The sequence below is a fragment of the Oryctolagus cuniculus genome, chromosome 8 (genome assembly GCF_051225735.1).
Source record: "Oryctolagus cuniculus isolate XC-2025 breed Fujian yellow rabbit chromosome 8, ASM5122573v1, whole genome shotgun sequence".
NCBI lineage: Eukaryota > Metazoa > Chordata > Mammalia > Lagomorpha > Leporidae > Oryctolagus > Oryctolagus cuniculus.
Genome location: NC_142874.1, coordinates 109,516,616 through 109,537,546, shown reverse-complemented (window position 1 = coordinate 109,537,546; position 20,931 = coordinate 109,516,616). Strand labels below are relative to the sequence as shown.

The following is a 20,931-nucleotide window of genomic DNA, read 5'->3' as shown; positions in this document are numbered from 1 at the left end:
AAGTGCTTTTTCATAATAGAGAAACAAGTTGAAGGTTGCCTAAATAAACTGTGAGTACACTATTTTGTCACTTCATAGTTAATAATGTGCTTTAGTTCAGGGGACACTAAACCTTTAGAGCTGGAATTGTTTCTTTTTTTCTTTTGATTGTTTGTTTATTTTCAGACCTATCAGATTCGTCCTTGATGATGATAGTAAGTGTTCAATTTACTGGATGTTGAACAAATGAATATATAAGCATTAGTCTAGGTGACTATCAGAAGAGAGATCAAGTAACCCATAAAGAATTAGGCAGTTTTGCTTTCTGAGTCAGGGTGGATGCTACAACTTACTTTCTGTTGAACTCAACTAGCAAGCTGTTAAAATTCTTTAACTTCTAAAAAGAGTTAAAAGCCATTTTAGAGTGCTATTGCTGAAAAGAATTAACAAAGGCCAAATTTTGTCCTATTGGTGAATTAAGTTTAAAAAGCACTGAAACCAGTAACTTCTTTGAGTACATTTCCTTCCTTAATGAGAACGATGTTTTATCATGACATTGTGTTTCAATATAATAAGCCCTAAAATGCACCTCATGGGGACATTCATTTCTTCTGTGTATACATGATGACATTTGAAATGCATTTGTAGATTCCCTAGTAGGTTGTTCCTTTGTTATTTTTAGTGTCATTGAAAATAAAAGTGTCCTCAGATTTCAGAGCTGAGAGGAAAGAGATTCATTGCTGATATATTTACATGTTTATGTTCATTGTCCGTTTGCATTTTTGCAGTCCTATGAAATCAAATTCTGTTCATGTATTGTTCTCTACAGTCATGCTATTAGCATCACCAGGACTGCTATTTAACATATAGAATAACAGATGTGATCTGAAGCTGAGATGATAATATGACAAAGCAATCAATGGAAATGTCCCTCATTCCGTAAAGTAATGACAGATGCCTTTACAAGAAGCAGAAATTTAATTATATATCTCTTTCACTTTGCCTAAGTTTATATTCATTATAAATTAATTGAATGGTAATTTAGTCATCTTGTCAATAAACAGTAGTATAATTTCAAATCTGAAAGTATCAGGCAAGAATGGTTAGTATTTGCATGGAAGTTAATATGTGTGCACATAAATTAAATACAGATGACTCATTTTTCTAATATTTTCATAGTATTTTACTGCTATTAAAATTTTTTTCATCAATAATTTTAGTTAACAAATCCACATTGAAGTTACTATAACTGATTTCTAGACCTCTTGAATTCTAAAAGGGAAACCTCTCTTTTTATTTCAACCCTAAAATTCCAGAGAAACATCATTAATTTGGTATAGAAACCTACCAGGTAATGATAATATCCTTATATTTGATTATTGCCATTTCTAGCACTAGGTAGTTTGCCTGTTTTAGCAAATTGGAAAACAAATTTTCAGCTACTCTCTCGGGTGTACAGTTACATATCCAAGAATCTTGTCCTGTCCTTAAATCTCTCAAACTCAACTATTTTTAACTTTTGTAAATTTGGTTTAACCTGTGGATGAGAAAATACACATACTGAAGTACTTATTCCTATTTCACACTTTTGCTTTTGTCTTCTTTGTAGCTTCATTACGTTCACAGTACTCCTGGGGGCTCAGGCTCTGCAAACCCTCCAGTGGTGAGCACAGTCTATGCATACATTGGTACTCCACCTGCCCAACGCCAGATTGCCTCATTAGTTTGGCGCCTGGGACCCACACATTTTCTAGAAGAAGTTTTACCTCCTTCAAATGTTACTACCATTTATGAACTTGGACCAAATTATGTTGGAAGCTTTCAAGCTGTCTGTATGCCATGTAAGTAACTTATTCTTAGTCTTGAAGTTGTATGAATCTTAACTCCTACAGCAGAGATGCATGTGTGTGTATATAAGATTATACACATATTTACCTGGGAAAAGGGCTTTCTCCTCTGATCCTCGTGGCAGTGTTGGCCACTCCTGTTTAAAATGTTCTCCTCCACTGATCATACTGTTCTGCTTTGATTCTCAGTCTTTAATGCCTGAACACTATCCACTGTCTCTCATTGCCTCCAAGATGTAGGTATATATCCTCTAAGAGTCAACTCAACCCTGTTCTTGTTCCATCATTTCTCCTATTACATGAAGCAGTTGAAAACGTAGCTACTCTTGGTGAGCAAGCATGAGTGAATCCAATAAATACACATATATTCTCTAGGTCAGAACGATTAACATTGTTTTTCTTGGTCCCTTTACTCTCACAGTCCACTTACTGTTATGTCTTCTTTCCTCCAAGGAAATCTAGAACCAAAGGAACTGACATTAAGCTTTAATTCCTTTCTAGTATTTCTTCCAAATGCTGTCTTCCATCTCCTTATTCCGATTTTGCCAAGGTTCTTGGGAAAGTTAGAACAAATACATTGTAAATGGGAAAGGTCTTATGACTTTTCAGTTATATTCCTGAGTTTGATGGTATCTAGTAAGGGCTAACACTTATGGAGCACTTACATGGCTAAATAATACACACGAAGGACATAGCCGTTCTGAGCCTTTCATGTATGTTTATTCTTCTCCGTAAATACTGTGTGTTCTGTGCTGTCATTTTCACCCTCATTTCACAGATGAGGAAGCTGAGGCACAGATGTATAGGTCATACAGCTTTCAAGTCTTCAAGCAGGATTCAAACTCAGGTTATCTGGTTCCAAACATATGCTCTTAACTACTCTGTCTGTTGTCTTGAAGATAGCACAGGGGTATTATGAGGGCTTGTGTTTGGGAGAGGCCTACTTCTATAAAACTGACAGGAATTCCACTAATTTTCTTTTGAACCTTTGTCCTTTGAACCTCGGGGAAAGGGTTTTATAATTTGTTAGGTAACAAACAATTATGACTTTTGTTTCTCTTTTAAATTGTTATATGCTAAGCATATTTTAAAAATGAGACATGGAATGTAAAACTATGATTAGATTTTTCTCTTTTAATTAAATTAAAGACAGGAATTGAAAATTAAAAACTTTTGAATTTAACTGTTTATTCCAATTATAAAGGTTTTTTTAATTTTTTATATTTTATTTTATTTAATGAACATAAATTTCCAAAGCACAGCTTATGGATTACAATAGCTCCCCCCCCCATAACTTCCCTCCCACCCACAACACTCCCCTCTCCCACTCCCTCTCCCCTTCCATTCACATCAAGATTAATTTTCAATTATCATCAATTATAAAGGTTTCCAAGTCTGCCCACTGGAAAAATGATAGTAAGAATAAAAAAGCTTGTGTAGGATAAAGAGAATTGCTGATTGTTTTGAACACAGATTATCCTTGCTTTGAAGGTAAAGATGTGAAATCTGAAGGTATAATCCCGTCTCCAATATCGTTAGTACCGGAGGAGAAGGTGTCATTTGGCCTCTATGCACTTTCTGTGTCTTCCCTAACTGTGGCAAGAATCCGAAAAGTTTATAACAAGTTGGACAGCAAAGCCATCGCTAAGCAGGTAAGCAGAATGATTTGCCAGTACTTGTTGGCCAGTTGTCACTGAGAAGGTTTCTCATAGCCTCATTATGAATACCACTCAACGATGAGTGGTCACTAAAAATAGTGTCTTTCATACGTTCTTTTTATTTGGTTTACTTAGTTTTTAATTTAGGCCTGAATACATTGAAGTATTTAGTTTTATTTGGAAAAATGAGGAGTCCATTCTGTTATGAGTATATTATATTAATTCTTGTATTTATGTTGGCAGTTAGGGAGTTGACTTAGAGAAATAATGGCTCAATTTTTTTTAAAAAGATTGATTTATTTATTTGAAAGGGAGAGCCACAGAGAGGAAGAGGCAGAGAGAGAGAAAGAGAGAGAGAGGGAGAGTGAGAGAAAGGGAGAGAGAGAGGTCTTCCACCCATTGGTTCACTGCCCAAATGACCATACCAGCTGGAGCTGTGCCAATCTGAAGTTGGAATCCAGGAGCTTCTTCCCACATCTCCCAAGTGGGTGCAGGGGCCCAAGCACCCAGGCCACTTTCCACTGCCTTTTTAAAGCTGTCTCTCAATGATTTTTTATGAACTGCCTACTTCTATGCCAGACAAAGTTTGGTTTAGAACACAGTAGTGAATAATACAAATTCCTGCCTTTTTAGTTCTTATATTTTAATGGAAGAGACCGACAATAATAACTAAAGAAATAACTGAATCCTAAAGTATGCTAGAAGGTACTGAGTGCTACGGAGGAAAGTTAAAGAAGGAAAAGGGGGCCAGCATTGTGGCATAGTGGGTAAAGCCACTGCCTGTGATGCCAGCATCCCATATAGGCTCCGATTGGAGTCCCAGTTGCTCCACTTCTGATCCAGCTCATGCTAATGCACCTGAGAAAGCAGCAGCAGATGATCCAAGTCCTTGGGCTCCTGCACCCATGTGGGAGACCTGGAAGAAGCTCCTGACTCCTGGCTTTGAACCAGACAGCCTCAGCCATTGTAGCTATTTGGGGAATGAACCAATGGATGAAGGATCTGCATTGGTAGGCAACTAGAGTAAGGGACCAGAGCTGGGAATCTAACCCAGGCATTCTGGGTATTAGCTAGGCTAAATACCTTCTCTGCATGTGAGTTTTAAGCAAACCCTTGAAAGGAATGAGACAGGAAACCACTTGTATGTGGAGAGTAGGTTGTAGATGTAGGCCTGGGGACATTCTTAGAATACAATCACAGGGGCCCTAAGAAAAGCCAAGAAGGCCAGTGTGGCTACAATGAAAAGAGAACAGGCCTGGACAGTAGCAGAGGTGCCCAAAGAGGTCATGGGACCAGATTGTGTAGGATTTACAGGCGATTGTAAAGACATTGACTTTCACTGAGCGAGATGGGAAGCATTATAGGGTCCCAGATATAGGAGTGAAATTACATCTCAGCCAGGATCCCCATGATGTCTGTTGAGAAGAGGCTGAAGTGAAATAGAAGTTGAACTTGGAGGCCAGTACAATAAATAATTTCTACAAGAGATTATGGCAGTTGTATCCAGGTTGGTAATAGTGGTAGTAATAAGAAGTGATTAGATTCAAGTTACATTTTGAAGGAAGACCTAAGAGTTTGAGGCAATGGAATGTGGCATGGGTATGGAATATGAAAGAAACCAAAGAGTCAAGGATAACCCTAAGGCTTTTCTCTTGAGTAACTTGGAAAACAGAAACGCCTTTTCTGATTTGGAGAAAACTATAAAAAGTAGACTTGGGGGGATTATTAAGAATTCTGTTTTGGAGAAGTTTGAGAAATCTGTTAGACACCATTGTAGAGGTATCACGACCATTGGAAAAAGGAATGGGGAACTCAGGGGAGAGGTTTGTGTGTCATGGGTTTGCACAGGTAGCATTAAAAGCCATGAGACTATATATATTCACTGAAGCATAGATTAGATGAAGAAGACGAAAGGTTAAAGGAAAACCTAAGACAATCCAGTATCCTGCAGGTGGAGAGACAGTGGGGAACCAGAAGCAGTGACTAAGGAATAAAACTGGAGAATGCGGTGTTGTAGAAATCTGTGATTCCCTGCGGCAAATGTGTTAAGCAGTCTGGTAGGGAAGTGCTGGCCATGGGGTTTATCAAGGAGGATGACATCAGTGAGCCTAACAAGCTTGTGGGCTGGTTATCAGAGGCCGAGCCTGAGGGGAAGGAAATCCACAGGGGCTGGGAACAGCACTGACAACGGCTGTATTTGGTCATATATATCTCACACCTTCTAAAGAACATAGAATGTGCATTAATTGAATTCTACAGTAAGCAACAGAAAGTCCTAGGATTGCATTTGCTTTAAAAATACATGCTTATGTGTATGTTTGTGTATACACACAAAATTTCCCCTTCTTTGACGTAGACATGATTCCACACTTTGGAGATGTTGCACATTTTAAAATTACAGTGTTTTCCTTTCCTGCTTTTCAGTTAGGCATTTCCTCCCATGAGAATGCCACGCCTGTAAAGCTGATACACAATTCAGCAGGACATCTAAATGGACCTGCACGGACCATTGGGGCTACTCTCATTGGATACTTGGGTTAGTTAAGTTTGTTGTTTCAGACTTCTTTATTTGCCTTCAAATTTGCATTCACTTTCCTCACTTGAGGGGTAGCACTTAGGTTCATGTTTTATAGCACTGACCTGTACTGTTCTTCCAGTATTTAAAAAATAATGTAACAATGTCAAATTCCAGTCAACTTTAAAAATCATAATCTTCCTTAAAATCCCATGAACGTGTCTCTCTCATCAATGCTTATGAGTACTGACTAAACACTTCTATGAAATCCTTAGGTAAATTTCCTACTGCATTTAGAAATAGCAGCTGAAATTCAGAACTATTGTTGAGCGTTTGTAGCTTCATGTATGTAGCAGATTTTGCTCATGAATGCTTCTCTTAACTTAGAAATAAGATAGAGCTCCTAACTATAAAATAATGCATCTAACTATAATGCAAGTTTAGGGCTGGTAGACATTCTGTAGAGCCATGTACAGGATGTTTGATTAAAAAGCATAGATTTTTTGCCGATGCTGTGGCTCACTAGGCTAATCCTCCGCCTGTGGTGCCGGTACTCCGGGTTCTAGTCCCAGTTGGGGAGCCGGTTCTGTCCCAGTTGCTTCTCTTCCAGTCCAATTCTCTGCTGTGGCCCGGGAAGGCAGTGGGAGACCAGGAGGAAGCACCTGGCTCCTGGCTTTGGATTAGCACAGTGCACCAGCCATAGCGGCCATTTAGGGGGTGAACCAACAGAAGGAAGACCTTTCTCTTTCTCTCTCTCTCTCTCTCTCACTGTCTAACTCTGCCTGTCAAAAAAAAAAAAAAACGCATAGTTGTTTTTTTGTTACCTGGGATTTCAAGGTCTAAACCAATCAGGCCATCCAAATTTAGAGTTGGTGATTATTCCATTTAATCTTCAAATCAGTGTTTAATATCACTACCTTTTTAGATTAACAAAAAATTACTATGCTGGTTAGAATCCTCTGTTTATCAGTCCTTGGTATCTTTTATTGTCCCTATAATAGGCTCATCTCTTAACTTTGCTTTCCTTTTTTGATAGAACTACATTGGTAAAAGTTTCTTGTATGCTAAAGACATGCCTATATTCAATTCAAAAAATATATTTTTTTAAATTTTTATTTATTTTCATTTTATTTGAAAGAGACAGACAGAAAGAGATCTTCCAGGGCCAGCGCCGGGGCTCATTTGGTTAATCCTCCACCTGTGGCACCGGCATCCCATATGGGCACCGGATTCTAGTCCCAGTTGTTCCTCTTCCAGTCCAGCTCTCTGCTGTGGCCCGGGAGGGCAGTGGAGGGTAGCCCAAGTGCTTGGGCCCCTGCACCCGCATGGGAGACCAGGAGGAGGCACCTGGCTCCTTGCTTCGGATCAGTGTGGCTCCGACTGTAGCGGCCATTTGGGAGGTGAACCAACGGAAGGAAGACCTTTCTCTCTCTCTCTCTCTCTCTCTCACTCTCACTCTCTCTCGCTGTCTTAACTCTACCTGTCAAATAATTAAAAAAAAAAAAAAAAGGAAGAGATCTTCATTCCAGTAGTTCACCCCAAAAATGCCTGTATTAGCTAAACTCCAGCGGGGGTTTCCACATGGATGACAGGGGACTCAAGCCATTATCTGCTGTCTCACAGGATGTACATTGGCAGGAAGCTGGATCAGAAGTGGAGTAGCTGAGACTTGAACCAGGCAGTCAGATATGGGATGTGGTTGTCCCAGTTGATGACTTAAGCCATTACAACAAACTCCTGCCCAATTTCTACACATATTTACAAAGTATTACTGTATGTCCCCTGTCAAATATTGCAGCACTGTGAGGTGCTAGAAATAGCCATGAATGAAGAATTCAAAGACTTAAGTTCCAGCTCCTATCCTGTCATTGTATGACATTATGACAGGCATTTACTATGTGGCACTGTGCCAGACATGTAAACTCTGTGAACTCCAGTTTTCTCATCTATAAATTAATTGTACTGGGCCTAATTACCTAAAAAGATAGTTTTCATAATCCAGTGTCATGATACCTGAAAATACTGTGAATACTCTGCAAAGAACATCAACGTATAAAATTGACTATTAGTTTAAAAGAAAAACTGATTCCTAATCAATTGGCAAGTCATATTCATAAGCCTTAAAAATGTTAGAAATGTAGGTGTGATTTTTATTTTTATATTTAGTTGGCACGTAGTTCCAAGAAAGTTTCTGAGACATTTCTGGAGTCAGTGATAAACTGCTACTCAGATGACATCACTAGAGGAGCTCTGGGATGATGGTCAGTAATGGGCTTTACTTGGCTTACCTACAGGAAGTACTTTATCCCTGCAAAGCTGACTTCTCCTACCCCTTCCCCAGTTCACAGAGTTGTGATTTTGCTCTCTGCAAGTTTGGTCCCCAACACAACCCAGGAAGGTACTCTCAGGAACCTCAGATCTGCATTCCCAAGGCCTCTGTACTTCTGAGGCCTTGCATTGCCAAGAGCTACATGGTAGAAGCATTTGTGCTTGCTCTAAAACCTAGTTCTTTTTCTACCTTTTCCTTTGCTCCTGATTCTTCTCTGAGAGTGAGTACGTTAGTATAAATCTGCCTTCAGTTTTTTTTTGTATTTTTTTTTTTTTTGTAGAATTTTTTATTTTAGGGTAGAAGGTTTTTTTAAATAGAAACTTTTAAAGATGATTTACTTAGTTTTTGTTCACTTGGGGGATTTATTTTAATTATTTTTTACTGTCTTTTAATTAGGAGTAAGAACATTTGTCCCTAAGCCTGTTGCCACTACTTTGCAGTACATTGGAGGAGCTGCAGCTATCCTGGGCCTAGTGGCCATGGCCTCTGATGTGGAAGGGTTATATGCAGCGGTCAAGGCCCTGGTTTGTGTGGTCAAGAGTAACCCACTAGCCAGCAAAGAAATGGAAAGAATCAAGGGCTACCAGGTTTGTAGCTATAAAGATGTGCCTTCCTTTAACTTTCATGAAAAGCATAAGTCATATGAAAATATGAATTATTTTCTTTATTTTATTTTTTTCCTCCTGTCTCACCAGTCTTACTTATTAAACCCTTAAGTTAGGCTATACTATCTCAGTGTAGCTTTGCTGCATTTGAATATCCAGTTACACCTCTATATCCATAGGGAACTGATTCCAGGACCCTCAACCCTCCAAAATACCAGAATCCTCAGATGCTCAAGTATTTTATATAAAATGGCATAGTATTGGCCAGTAACCTGGGCATACCCTCCCTATTCTTTAAGTCATCTGTAGAATACTTATCATATCTAATGTAATGGAAATGCCATGGAGGTCATTGGTATACTGTATTGTCTAAGGAATAATGACAAGACCAAAAACAAATCTGTACATGTTCAGTGCAGGCACTCATTTCCCCCCAGTGTTTTTGATGCACAGTTGGTTGAATCCACAGGTTTGGAACCCCCAGAAATGGAAGGCTGCCTGCATTTTCAGATAAACAGTTTGCTCATTTGGGTGTTGTTTTTCTTTGTGAAACTCAAGAGTTTTCCAGATCAGTGATAGTTACAGGCTTTTCCAGTTTTGCTTGGTTCTCCACTCCCTCTGACACACTATGATCTTTTACCCCTTACTCAGAAGATGTGAAATCATTGCCAAATAAATGTAACATTGCTATTCCTGAAAAATCATGTGGAATTAAACATGCGCAAAGTTCAGGTATCCACAATTACAAAATCTGGGCAGAAAATCAGTTGTAAGAGAAAACAGCTGTTTGGGGCAAGGTTAAATCCCTGAATAAGAGATACAGTGCAAATGCCATCTACAGCTTTAGCCATTAGTTCTTTGGTAGTAAATGTATTATTTACTACACTGTGTTGTATAGATTGAATTGCACTATTTGAGTAAGTATTCTGTTTGAAAAATTTTCAAAATGATTTTTGCACCATTGTTTACCATGAAAGAGAAAACCACGAAGAATATGAGAATAACCAGTTGTCCTATAACCATTGCATAAAATATCAATCATGGGAACATATCATGATTGAGACCATGAAGACTGTGTGCAAAGGAAAAAATCCTTTTGTATAGTGAAAAAGAATACAAAGTTGTATGCACTTGAGGGCAACAACCATTTACACAAATGGGGACCAAGCGGGTCAGTATCAAATGGTCTCTTAATATTAGAGTGGCAGTTTGCTTTCCCAATTTTCTCTAATGTTGTCACAATAAAAATTTAGAAATTAGCATAGAAGTCTCAAAAATTGCTCTGCATGGCATTTTCTCGTGTGTGTGTGTGTGTGTGTGTGTGTGATACATATTTGGTGATTTATCAAGAGGCGTTTGCTATCACTTTGTTGTAGTTGCTGGCAATGCTGCTTAAGAAGAAACGTTCCCTTCTGAACAGCCACATCCTCCATCTCACTTTTTCCTTGGTGGGAACTGTTGACAGTGGGCATGAGACCTCCATTATTCCAAATTCAACTGCTTTCCAGGACCTTCTATGTGATTTTGAAGTATGTACATAAACATTTATTGGTAACGTAGAATCACTGAATCCATTTCTTATTCTGTACAATGTTAAACTATTTTATCTCTAAGATGTATTTAAACTTCTTTAATTTTATGAATCCCACATTAATATCATTTAGTAAAATGCATATAAAAAGTATTGTAATGATAGGATTCCTTCTCAGGGATATTCCTTTTACAAATATTATGATAGTGAAATGTTGCAATGCATTTACGTAAGTAGCTGGTTGGCTGGTGTCACTAGGCGCATTATGAGAGGCAAGCATATACTCATCAAACAATTCTGATAGAAACTTTTTCCTCAAGAAATTGAAATTTAGGCCTCTGATTTTGGATAATAGCAACTACATAGTGAAATGTTATTCATTTTACCAACATAGCAAGATTTCAGTTTCTTTTTTTTTTTTAAGTTTTTAAATTTATTTGAAAGGCAGAGGTACAGAGATATTGAGAGAAAGATCTTCCATCCAATGATTCATTTCTCTAAAGGCCACAACAGTCAGATTTGGGCCAGATTGAAGCAAGGAGCTTCTTCCAGGTCTCCCATATGACTGCAGAGGCCCAAGCACTTGGACCATTCTCCACTACATTCCCAGGCACAGTAACAGGGAACTGGATCAGAAGTGGAGCAACTGGGACTCAGCTGACACCCATATGGGATGCAGGCATTGCAGGTGGTGGGATAACCCACTAGGCCACAATGCCAGCCCAACAGTATTCAATTTCTGCTGTCTTACCACCCTAGCGACTTCCAGCTTGTCTTCTTAAGGGTGCCTTAATCACCACTATCCTTGCTCCATTTAACTTCTTATTCACATCTCTTGCATATCAATTACTAAATTTATATAGTATATATCCCTGTGAAATTGCAGGTTGTATTGGCTTCATAAGTGCAGAGATCATGCCTATCTTCATCTTTCTGTCCCTATAACCCAGAATGATGTCCTGTGCTTAGTGTTTGCTGTGTTGTCTGTACCCTCAGTCTTCTTTCTTGTAACTACTGTAAGCTTTGTTTTTGTACTGTTGAATCCCTAATAAACAGACTAACTGCTTTACTGAACCTGTGTTTTCAAAGCTTATTAACTGCCTCCTCCTAAATAAAAAATGGCCAGTATTCAGTTCTCAGATCCATAACTCTTGGTAGCACTTGATGTAGCTATTTCCCTGTCATTCCAACTCCTACTCTGCTTGCTGCCTTTTGGAGGTCACTATTATGGTACTTACTACACAATTTCCCACTACTTATTTTTTTCTACAATTTTCTGACTGAGGTTTTCATTCTTTTCTGTAAAAATGTTCATCTGCACTTCTTTAGGTTCTCCTTTATTTTTTATTTATTTTCTTTAAGCTCTCTCATACTGCCACAGCTTCTTTTCTGTGAGTTGACTCTGAGACAATGCTGAGAGTTAACTCTCAAATCTAAACCATCTGAATTCCAGACTTATTTCTAACTTCTCACTCAACATTCCTTTTTTTTAGTCCCAGCCACACCCTAGCTGAACGTAATATCCCTCCCCAAATTAGCTCCTCTATTAATAAACACCACCATTCTCCTAGTCACTGAGACAAGAAATCAGAAAGTCAGCTTCCTTACTCCCCCCTGTCTATAAGCAGTTCTATAGTGTCATGTGGATTCTACTTGGACATTCCACAAAGTCCCTTTTCTACTGCTACATCATTTCTCCTTCTGTCTACCAGGATAAATCTCACTTCTTTCCCCCTTTCCTCAGGCTACCCTATATACTTTGTGACTTCAGTCTTTCTGTGGCATAATCACATCACTTATTCAGTTACTCAGTGGTTTTCTTCTTGTACACAGTAAAGTATGTTTCTTAGCCTGGCATTCAGAGTTCTGATACCCACTTCTCATTCTTTCAGAAAACATTTATTGAGTATTTTTGCATAAAACAGTATTACAAGTTCTAAGATTGTGCAAAGAAAAGGCAGAATCCATGCCTCAAGGCATTTAGTACATTAGAAGAGAAAGACAAAGAAACAGACAAAAACATATGAAAGCAGGCTTGCATAAGGGATTTTGATCGTACTTAGGAGACCTACCTAACCCAGCCTTGCTATATTTTCATCTAATAACTGATATTTAAATCATGGATTATATTTATTTTCATATTTTCAATTAAAACATAATGTACAAATGCCAGAAATTAGTTGGTTAACAAATTTTCCTTCTTTCATTGTACCTTGCTCACTTTATGGCATCATACAGAATAGAATCCCTAATTGCCCCAACCCTACTTACCCCAAGCCATAAGCCATCATATAGAATCCCTCATCACCCCACGGTAAGTAGTCTATACATATCCAATTCACCCTATTTTTAGGACAAACTGACAAATGTAAGTTTGAAAAATATGTCAAATAATAACATGCAAACATTTTCTTTTTTAGTGATTGTTTTAGAATTTATAATAAGCACTTAAAGAATACAGTTTATATTTGAAGACTATTGTGTTTACGTTGCAACAGAAAACTTCTGTTTCTTTCTTCCCATCCTTTTTGTTATTATTGTCATACATTTAGCTCTTTGTGTTTATAATCTCAATAATAATTTGTATTGTTTTTGCTTTAATCAGTTATTTTTAAAAGACCTTAACATAATATTCATGGCATTTGTATTACTTCACATAGAATCAGATTTCCATGTGATATAATTCTTTTGCCTGGGGAAAATTTTTTAACATATTTTGTCGTGCCTGTCTAGTGATGAATTCCTCCATCTAAAAATGTCATCTTTTCCTCTTGTTTTGAAGAATGTTTTGCATGGAACAAAATCCTAGCAAACTGTTTTCTTTTCATCCTTTAATATTGTCATTCATTCTGTTTCATCTTTATATTTTTTTTGCCTGAGATTTGTTGATTTGTGAGTTTGTCATTTTCATGAAATTTGAAATTTTTTAGCCATTAATCCTTCAACTGTTTTTCCTTCCACTCCTCTCTTCTTTGAACACCAGTTACACACATCTTAGATTACTTGATACTGTCTCACAAGTCACTAAAATACTATCTGGTCTTTTCTTTTTAGTATTTTTCCTTATTCCTCATTTTGAATAGTTTGTATTATTATATCTACAACTATAATGAACTTTTTCTACAGTGTCTAATCTGCTGATAAGCCCATCCAATCCTTTTTCATTGTGGATACTTTCATAGGTAGAAGTATGTTTTGGGGCTTTGGTTACCACCTTCTTTCTTTTCCTTTTTTTAAAGAATTATTTATTCATTTGAAAGTCAGAGTTACACAGAGAAGGAGAAAGAGAAAGAGAGAAAGGTCTTTGATATGCTGGTTCACTCCCCAGTTGGCCGTAAAGGCCGGAGCTGCGCTGATCGGAAGCCAGGAGCCAGGAGCTTCTTCTGGGTCTCCCATATGGGTGCAGGGGTCCAAGGATTTGGGCCATCTTCTGCTGCTTTCCCAGGCCATAGTAGGGAGCTGGATCGAATGTGGAGCAGCCGGGACTCGAACCAGTGCCCATATGGGATGCCCATGCTGCAGGCAGAGGCTTTACGCACTATGCCACATCGCTAGCCCTAGCCATCTTATTTCTGTCTTCATTGTATGTGTGTTTTTCATTATACTCTTTAGCATATGAAACAGATTTAGGATGGCTTTTTAAAAGCATGATATTTTCATTATCTCTGTCATTTTTGGAACTGTTTAGAATGATCAGTTTTTCTCCTATATGCAAGCAGTTTTATAGGGCTTCACAAAATGAAAATTAATATAAAGTAGTTCTATTTGATTAGTTATGTAAATGGAATAAATTTCCTGTGCCTTGTTGAATTTTGCTGGGTTGGCATTGGGACATTTTTTAACCTTAAATATACTTCTATTCTTTATTGTAGGTCTGGCTCCATGCCCCATATGAACTTCATCTTTCCTTATTTGAACACTTTATTGAACTACTCACAGAGTCCAGGTATTAGCTAATACCCATATAGTTAGTTGTTCAGTTATAAAAGGATGGTAGTACAGTGTATGAAATCTGCTTTCTCTTACAGCGAAGCTGCAAAGAATGCCAAACTAATGAGGGAATTCCAGTTAATCCCAAAGCTGCTACTGACTCTTCGAGATATGTCTCTATCCCAGCCTACCATTGCTGCTATTAGTAATGTGCTGAGCTTCTTGTTGCAAGGCTTTCCAAACAGCAATGATCTCCTCAGGTAGTGCGAACTGTATGCATCTTCTTATCTAAATGTCCCAGGGAGGTTAACGTGAATGACATTGGTTCCTATGCCTGTGTCACACCTGTAATGTTAATGCCATTCAAGATATTGATAAGATATGGAAAACATGCACTTAACTCAGTATCTTGCCATGTATAGAGCAAAGCCGATTGCTACCAATGCGGAATAATAGAATATTAATGAGGAAATGTGGGAATCAGCCCAATGAGACTGATTGGCTTGGACTTAGAAGTCAGTATATGAATGCCCAGCCCTGCTAATTCTGAAGTGAATGTGCACATGCATACGGGCACACACACAGTGGGCATGCCACTTCTTTTCTGTTCGGCCTGTCTCACTCAAACAGGTGTTAATACTGTATTGTTTCATCTTCAGGCTTCTTTCTATTGTGAGTATTATTTTATTGCCAGTGTGAAATAGGATTTAATGCATATTTATGGAGTGTTAGTAGAACTATTATGTTCACATGATAATTCTAATCTTACCTGAAAATGGAAGAAAACCAAACGACCTAATCCAAGTACTTTCCATATAAGGAATTGCATAAATTGGATTTGGTGACCACTCTCCATGTAAGCTCCCAGGGATCTGAGGTGAAATCACCGAGACTTGTTTATTAGGCCACTTCAGTAAATAAACTTTAATCTGTGTAGTTTGTAAATCCCCACTTGTATAGTCATTCACTTTTAACATGTATTCTTTAACTTGGTGGCAGATTTAAATCTGGAGATTGAGAATTATGTTGGAGAATTTATGTTCACTTGGAACTTGCCCTAGCATTGTAATTATTGCTTTGTTGAAATCATCACTGAAACCTATTTTTTATTTATTTTTATTTTCCATTTTTTTCTCCTACTTCACAAATGAAGATTGGCCTAACAAGTTAAGTAAGTTGTCTAAGGTCACACAGTAAAAAAGTGGTAAAGCTAGGATTTTAACCTTATCCATATTTCTAAGACACAAGTTCTTTTTTTAAAGATTTATTTATTTATTTCAAAGGCAGGGAGTTACAGAGAGGCAGAGGCAGAGAGAGAGGTCTTCCATCTACTGGTTCACTCCCCAGATGACCACAATGGTCGAAGCTGTGCCAATCTGAAGCCAGGAACCAGGAGCTTCTTCCAGGTCGCCCACGTGGGTGCAGAGGCCCAAGAACTTGGGCCATCTTCTACTGGTTTCCCAGGCCATAGCAGAGAGCTGGATTGGAAGTTGAGTAGCCAGGACTCGAACTGGTGTCCATATGGGATGCCAGCACTGCAGGTGGCAGCTTTATCCACCATGCCACAGCGTCAGCCCCAAAACACAAGTTCTTAACCTCTTAAGCCACAGTAGATCCACACAGATAAATGTTAGAATATTATTTTAAACATTATTTACTTATTTTCATTGAATTTGAGAGGCAGAAAGAGACAGACAAAAATCTTCCATCTACTGGTTCACTCCCCATATGCCAGCTCCGGGATAGGCCAGACTGAAGCCTGGAGCATGGAAATCATTGTGTCTCTCATTTGCTTGAGCCATCTTCTGCTGCCTCCCAGGGTGCGCATGAGCAGCAAGCTGGAACTGGAAGCAGAGCCAGAACTCACACCCAGACACTTTACCACGTGATGCAGGCATCTTGCGCAGTCTTTCTCCTGCACCAAATGCCCACCTCGCATTAGAACCTTTTGGCTTGAATCATTCTGTTTGGTTCTTGAAACCATTTGGTTTAGTACATTAAAGAATTCATGTTTCTGGGGGCCAGCGTTGAAGCATAGCCGGTTAAACCACCATTTGTGATCCCAGTGTCCCATACCTGAGTGTGAGTTTGAGTCCCATCTGTTCCACTTTCGATCCAGCTTCCTGATAATGTGCCTGGGAAGCCGGCAGAAGATGGCTAAAGTACTTATGCCCATGCTGCCCATGTGGGTGAACAGGATGGCGTTCCTGGCTCCTGGCTTCAGCCTCAGCTGTTGTGGCAATTTAGGAAGTGAACCAGCAGATGGAAGATCCCTGTCTCTCCCAGTCTATCATTCTCTATCTGCCTTTCAAATAAATAAACCAATCTTTAAAAAAAAAATCATATTCCAGACACTTATAATTTCCCTATATTTGAAAATATATTATATGTAATGTTATTTGGGGTCATCAGAGAGGAACCAAACCAAAAATAAAGCTACCTAAATATACTTAAATGATTAGTTAAAATAAGTACTGTTTTTTTGTTTTCATTTCTTTGTATCTTGTTTATTTATATTTTATTTGTATTAGGGAAAGGAAAAATAAAATCTATAACATTTATCTCTTTATTTAAAGGTTTGGACAGTTTATTTCTTCTACTTTGCCAACCTTTGCAGTTTGTGAGAAATTTGTAGTTATGGAAATAAATAATGAAGAGAAGCTTGACACTGGTGAGTAGACTCTGGAACTTAGAAAACTTAGTGGTTGACAATTACTGTGCCCTTTCTTCTGAACGATACATAATAGTATTACCTCACTTTGCTCATTTTACTTTTTTTGTCCTTTCACAAATGTATTTGCCTAAACAATATATAGAAGGTATAGATTGCCACAAAATTTAAGAAGATGTGAATTTTACTTTAACAGTGTAAAATCATTCCTGTTGGTATACTCTCATGGCATCATTCCATTAAATAATAAACTCTTCCAGTATGACTTGACAATTATCTCATTTTAGAAATTTATATACATATATTTATCTTTTCAGAAATAAGTTGCATCCATGTCACTATTATTTCATTTCCCTGTTAAATATCTAGTAGTCACTTGGACAAAGAACATTTTACTAGAATTATTTAATGTAAGTATAATATTAAAACATTGTGAGTCCCTGGGTACATGACAAGTAGGTTTTTGTTTTTGTTTTCACTTTCCTCACTTGGTGTATCTTTTCCCCTTTGTTCCCATATATTTTTCCTGTTATGTATTCCAGAACAGGAGAGTTACTTGGAAAGCATTGAAACGATCTATCACATTGACTTTTTTTTTCCTAAAGATTTATTTATTTATTTATTTATTTATTTGACAGGTAGAGTTACAGACAGTGAGAGAGAGAGAGACAGAGAGAAGGGTCTTCCCTCCGTTTGTTCCCTCCCCAAATGGCCGCAACAGCCGGAGCTATGCCGATCCGAAGCCAGGAGCCAGGAGTTTCTTCCTGGTCTCCCAGGCAGGTGCAGGGGCCCAAGCACTTGGGCCATCCTTCACTGCATTCCCAGGCCACAGCAGAGAGCTGGATGTGAAGAGAAGCAGCCGGGACTAGAACCGGCGCCCATATGGGATGCTGGTGCCACAGGTGGAGGATTAACCTAGTGTGCCACAGCACCGGCCCCCACATTGACTTCTATAATTCAAATCACAGAGTAGTATGTTTCTTCAGCATTACTTACACTACTACCTTGTTATATTATTCCAAAGTAGTTTCACGTACATGATTTCCTTTAAACCATTACACCCTTGCTATACTTATATTGTAGTAAGTATCTCTGCCTGGCGGAATTCTCGCTGTTAGCTGTCCAGTCCTTAGCATACCTCTCCTGTGCCTCACAAATAAGATCAAGTGTGTAGTCACAATTTTCAAAGGAAAGACTGAGAGAAGTTAGGGACTAAGGGACTTGCTGCAGATCACAGAGCCTGTTAGTGACAGAGTCAGGAAAAGGACAAAGGCCTCTGACCAGTTAACCTATGGCCAGTCTGTTTAGAACAACATTGATGTTTTTTGTTGAAGTAAATTAGCAGTAGATGAGAAAAATAAAGACAAGATCAATGGGTAACACTTACTGAAAGTTAAACGCTCAATATAATCTTACTACAACCTATTGGAAGATGCTATTATCCCAGAATCCCAGAATCCCAGAAAGATTAAAGTAAAATAATGCTAGTGAAGGTAATACCACTGACTACATTTGGGTTTTTTTTTATTCTTTTTTATTTATTTGAAAGACAGAATTATATCAAGAGGTAGAGCCAGAGAGAGAGGTCTTCCATTCCGCTGGTTCACTCCCCAGATGACCACAATGGCAGAAGCTGAGCTGATCTGAAGCCAGGAGCCTGGAGTCAGGAGCTTCTTCTGGGTGTCCACGTGGGTGCAGGGGCCCAAGGATTTGGGCCATCTTTGGCCATAGCAGGGAGCTGGATGAGAATAGGAGCAGCCGGGATTCGAACCAGCACCCATGTGGGATGCTGATGCTGCAGGCTGGGGCTTTAACCCACTGCACCACAGTGCCGGCCCCTCACTGATTACATTTGAATCCAGATAGTTCAAACCAACAGTCTAAACTTTTAATTACTACATTATTCTATCATATACAAACATTATTTCTAAGTTGTGGGTAAACATAAATCAAGTAAATGTGAATTATGAAGGAAAATACTCTAAGGATCCTTGGAAATATATAACACTTATTTCAAGGATGAGAAACATGGGGAAAATTATTTCTCTTGTTTCCATATTTCATTGCTATTAAATTCAGTAGCCACAGGACTTTCATAGTTTTATTTGATATAGAATGTTATAGTGGGGATATATAAATTCATACATTTTTCTGTTGACTTACCAAGTTCATTAGACTGGTATTCTCATCACTTTATTGCCATTTGAGATAATAAGGTTGAAGCATAGTGTTAGTCTTTCAGTGTGTGACTTTAAAAAACATTTTTAAAATTTATTTATCTGAGAGACAAAGAGAAAGACAGATACAGAGCTCCCATCCACTGGTTCTCTCCCCAGATTCCCACAATGTCCAGAGCTGAACCAAGCAGAAGCTGGGAACCAGGAATTCAATGCAGCTTTCCCACATAGGTGGCAAAGACCCAACTACCTGAGCCATTACCTGCTACCTCCCATGATGGTCATTAGTAGGTAGCTAGAATTGTGAGCATAGCTAGTACTAGAACCCATGCACTCTAATATTATTTATTTATTTATTTGAAAGGCAGAGCATCAGAGAAAGGGGGAGAGAACCTTTCATCTGTTGATTCACTCCTCAAATGCTAGTCAGAGCTGGCCCAGGCCAAAGCCAGCATCCCAGAACTTCATCCAAGTCTCCCTCATGGGTGACAGGAATCCAAGGACTTGGACCATCACCTGCTGCCTTCCCAGGCACATTATCAGGAAGCTGAATCAGAAGTAGAGGAGCCAGGACTCAATCTGTCACTCTGATATGGAATATGGAAGTCCCAAGTAGCAGTTTAACCCACTTCACCTGCCCACTACTCCAGCTAGTCTTAACCAAATGCCTGCCCCTAGTGCATGGCATTTATATTTATCTCCTATGGACTGAAGCCTAGGTAAGATATAATATGTGGGGGCTGGTTCTGTGGCATAGCGGATTAAAGCCATCATCCCATATGAGCGCCAGTTTGAGTTCAGGCTGCTCCTCTTCTAATCCAGCTCTCTGCTATGGCCTGGGAAAGCAGTAGAAGATGGCCCAAGTCCTTGGGCCTGCACACCCATGTGGGAGAACTGGAAGAAGCTCCTGGCTCCTGGCTTCAGATCAGCGTAGCTCTGGCCATTGCAGCCATTTGGGGAGTGAACCATCAGATGGAAGGCCTTTTTCTCTGTCTCTACCTCTCTCTTTAACTCTTTCAAATAAATAAATCTTTTTAAAAAGGATATGTACTACAAAATTAATACCACTTTTTTTTCCTTTCAAGTGGTGTACACAGTATTAAGCATACACACCTACTAGTAAAAAATGCCTTGACTTAATACTGCACAATGATACAATAATCAATGCAAAATCATATGAATGGGATCAAAGGGTGATGCAGTGAGGGAAAAAGCAATAGTTTGCTTGAGAAGTTAACCTGGAACTTCCTTCTAGATTCTTTGTTTTAAATTGTTTGAAAATTAAGGGATGCATAATTAACAGTAAGAAAACCAGACTTAAAGAGACTTTTTAATGTGTGTGTAGATTGTCTATTTTAGAAAAATCTTTTTAAAAAGTAGTTTTTATTGCAATTTAGATCATATGGCATGCACTGATAAGGCAATTTGCAAATTACTAGTGTATGCTATTTAGAAGAGTGTGGGATCTTGAAATCCCCTTCGTGAGCTTGAAGCATCTATAATGAACAAGTCGCCAAATAGGCATTTTAAAAGACAGTTGATTAAAGGTAATAATAGTCTATTGCCCAAACAAATAAAAGTATATAATCATGGTAAAGGTTAGCCTGAGGCTCAGTTCTAGAGTAAAGGAAAGTATGCTGACTGGGACTCATGAACCAATAGCTGCTCACTCTTAGAGCTGGCGACTGT

The 20,931-nt window shown here is 38.5% G+C and overlaps 1 protein-coding gene across 18 annotated transcripts in view; it reads left to right on the top strand.

The window, feature by feature from the left end:
- The window catches only part of WDFY3 (WD repeat and FYVE domain containing 3), a 307,477-nt gene that overhangs the window by 198,106 nt on the left and 88,440 nt on the right, over positions 1-20,931 (top strand). For all 18 annotated transcript variants that reach the window (XM_070047898.2, XM_089303127.1, XM_017347436.4 and 15 more), the window contains 8 exons: positions 1,589-1,820; positions 3,318-3,478; positions 5,909-6,020; positions 8,725-8,915; positions 10,310-10,462; positions 14,337-14,410; positions 14,493-14,654; positions 16,971-17,065. In XM_070047898.2, the coding sequence (XP_069903999.1) occupies positions 1,589-1,820; positions 3,318-3,478; positions 5,909-6,020; positions 8,725-8,915; positions 10,310-10,462; positions 14,337-14,410; positions 14,493-14,654; positions 16,971-17,065 (1,180 nt within the window). The remainder of the gene's footprint in view (positions 1-1,588; positions 1,821-3,317; positions 3,479-5,908; positions 6,021-8,724; positions 8,916-10,309; positions 10,463-14,336; positions 14,411-14,492; positions 14,655-16,970; positions 17,066-20,931) is intronic.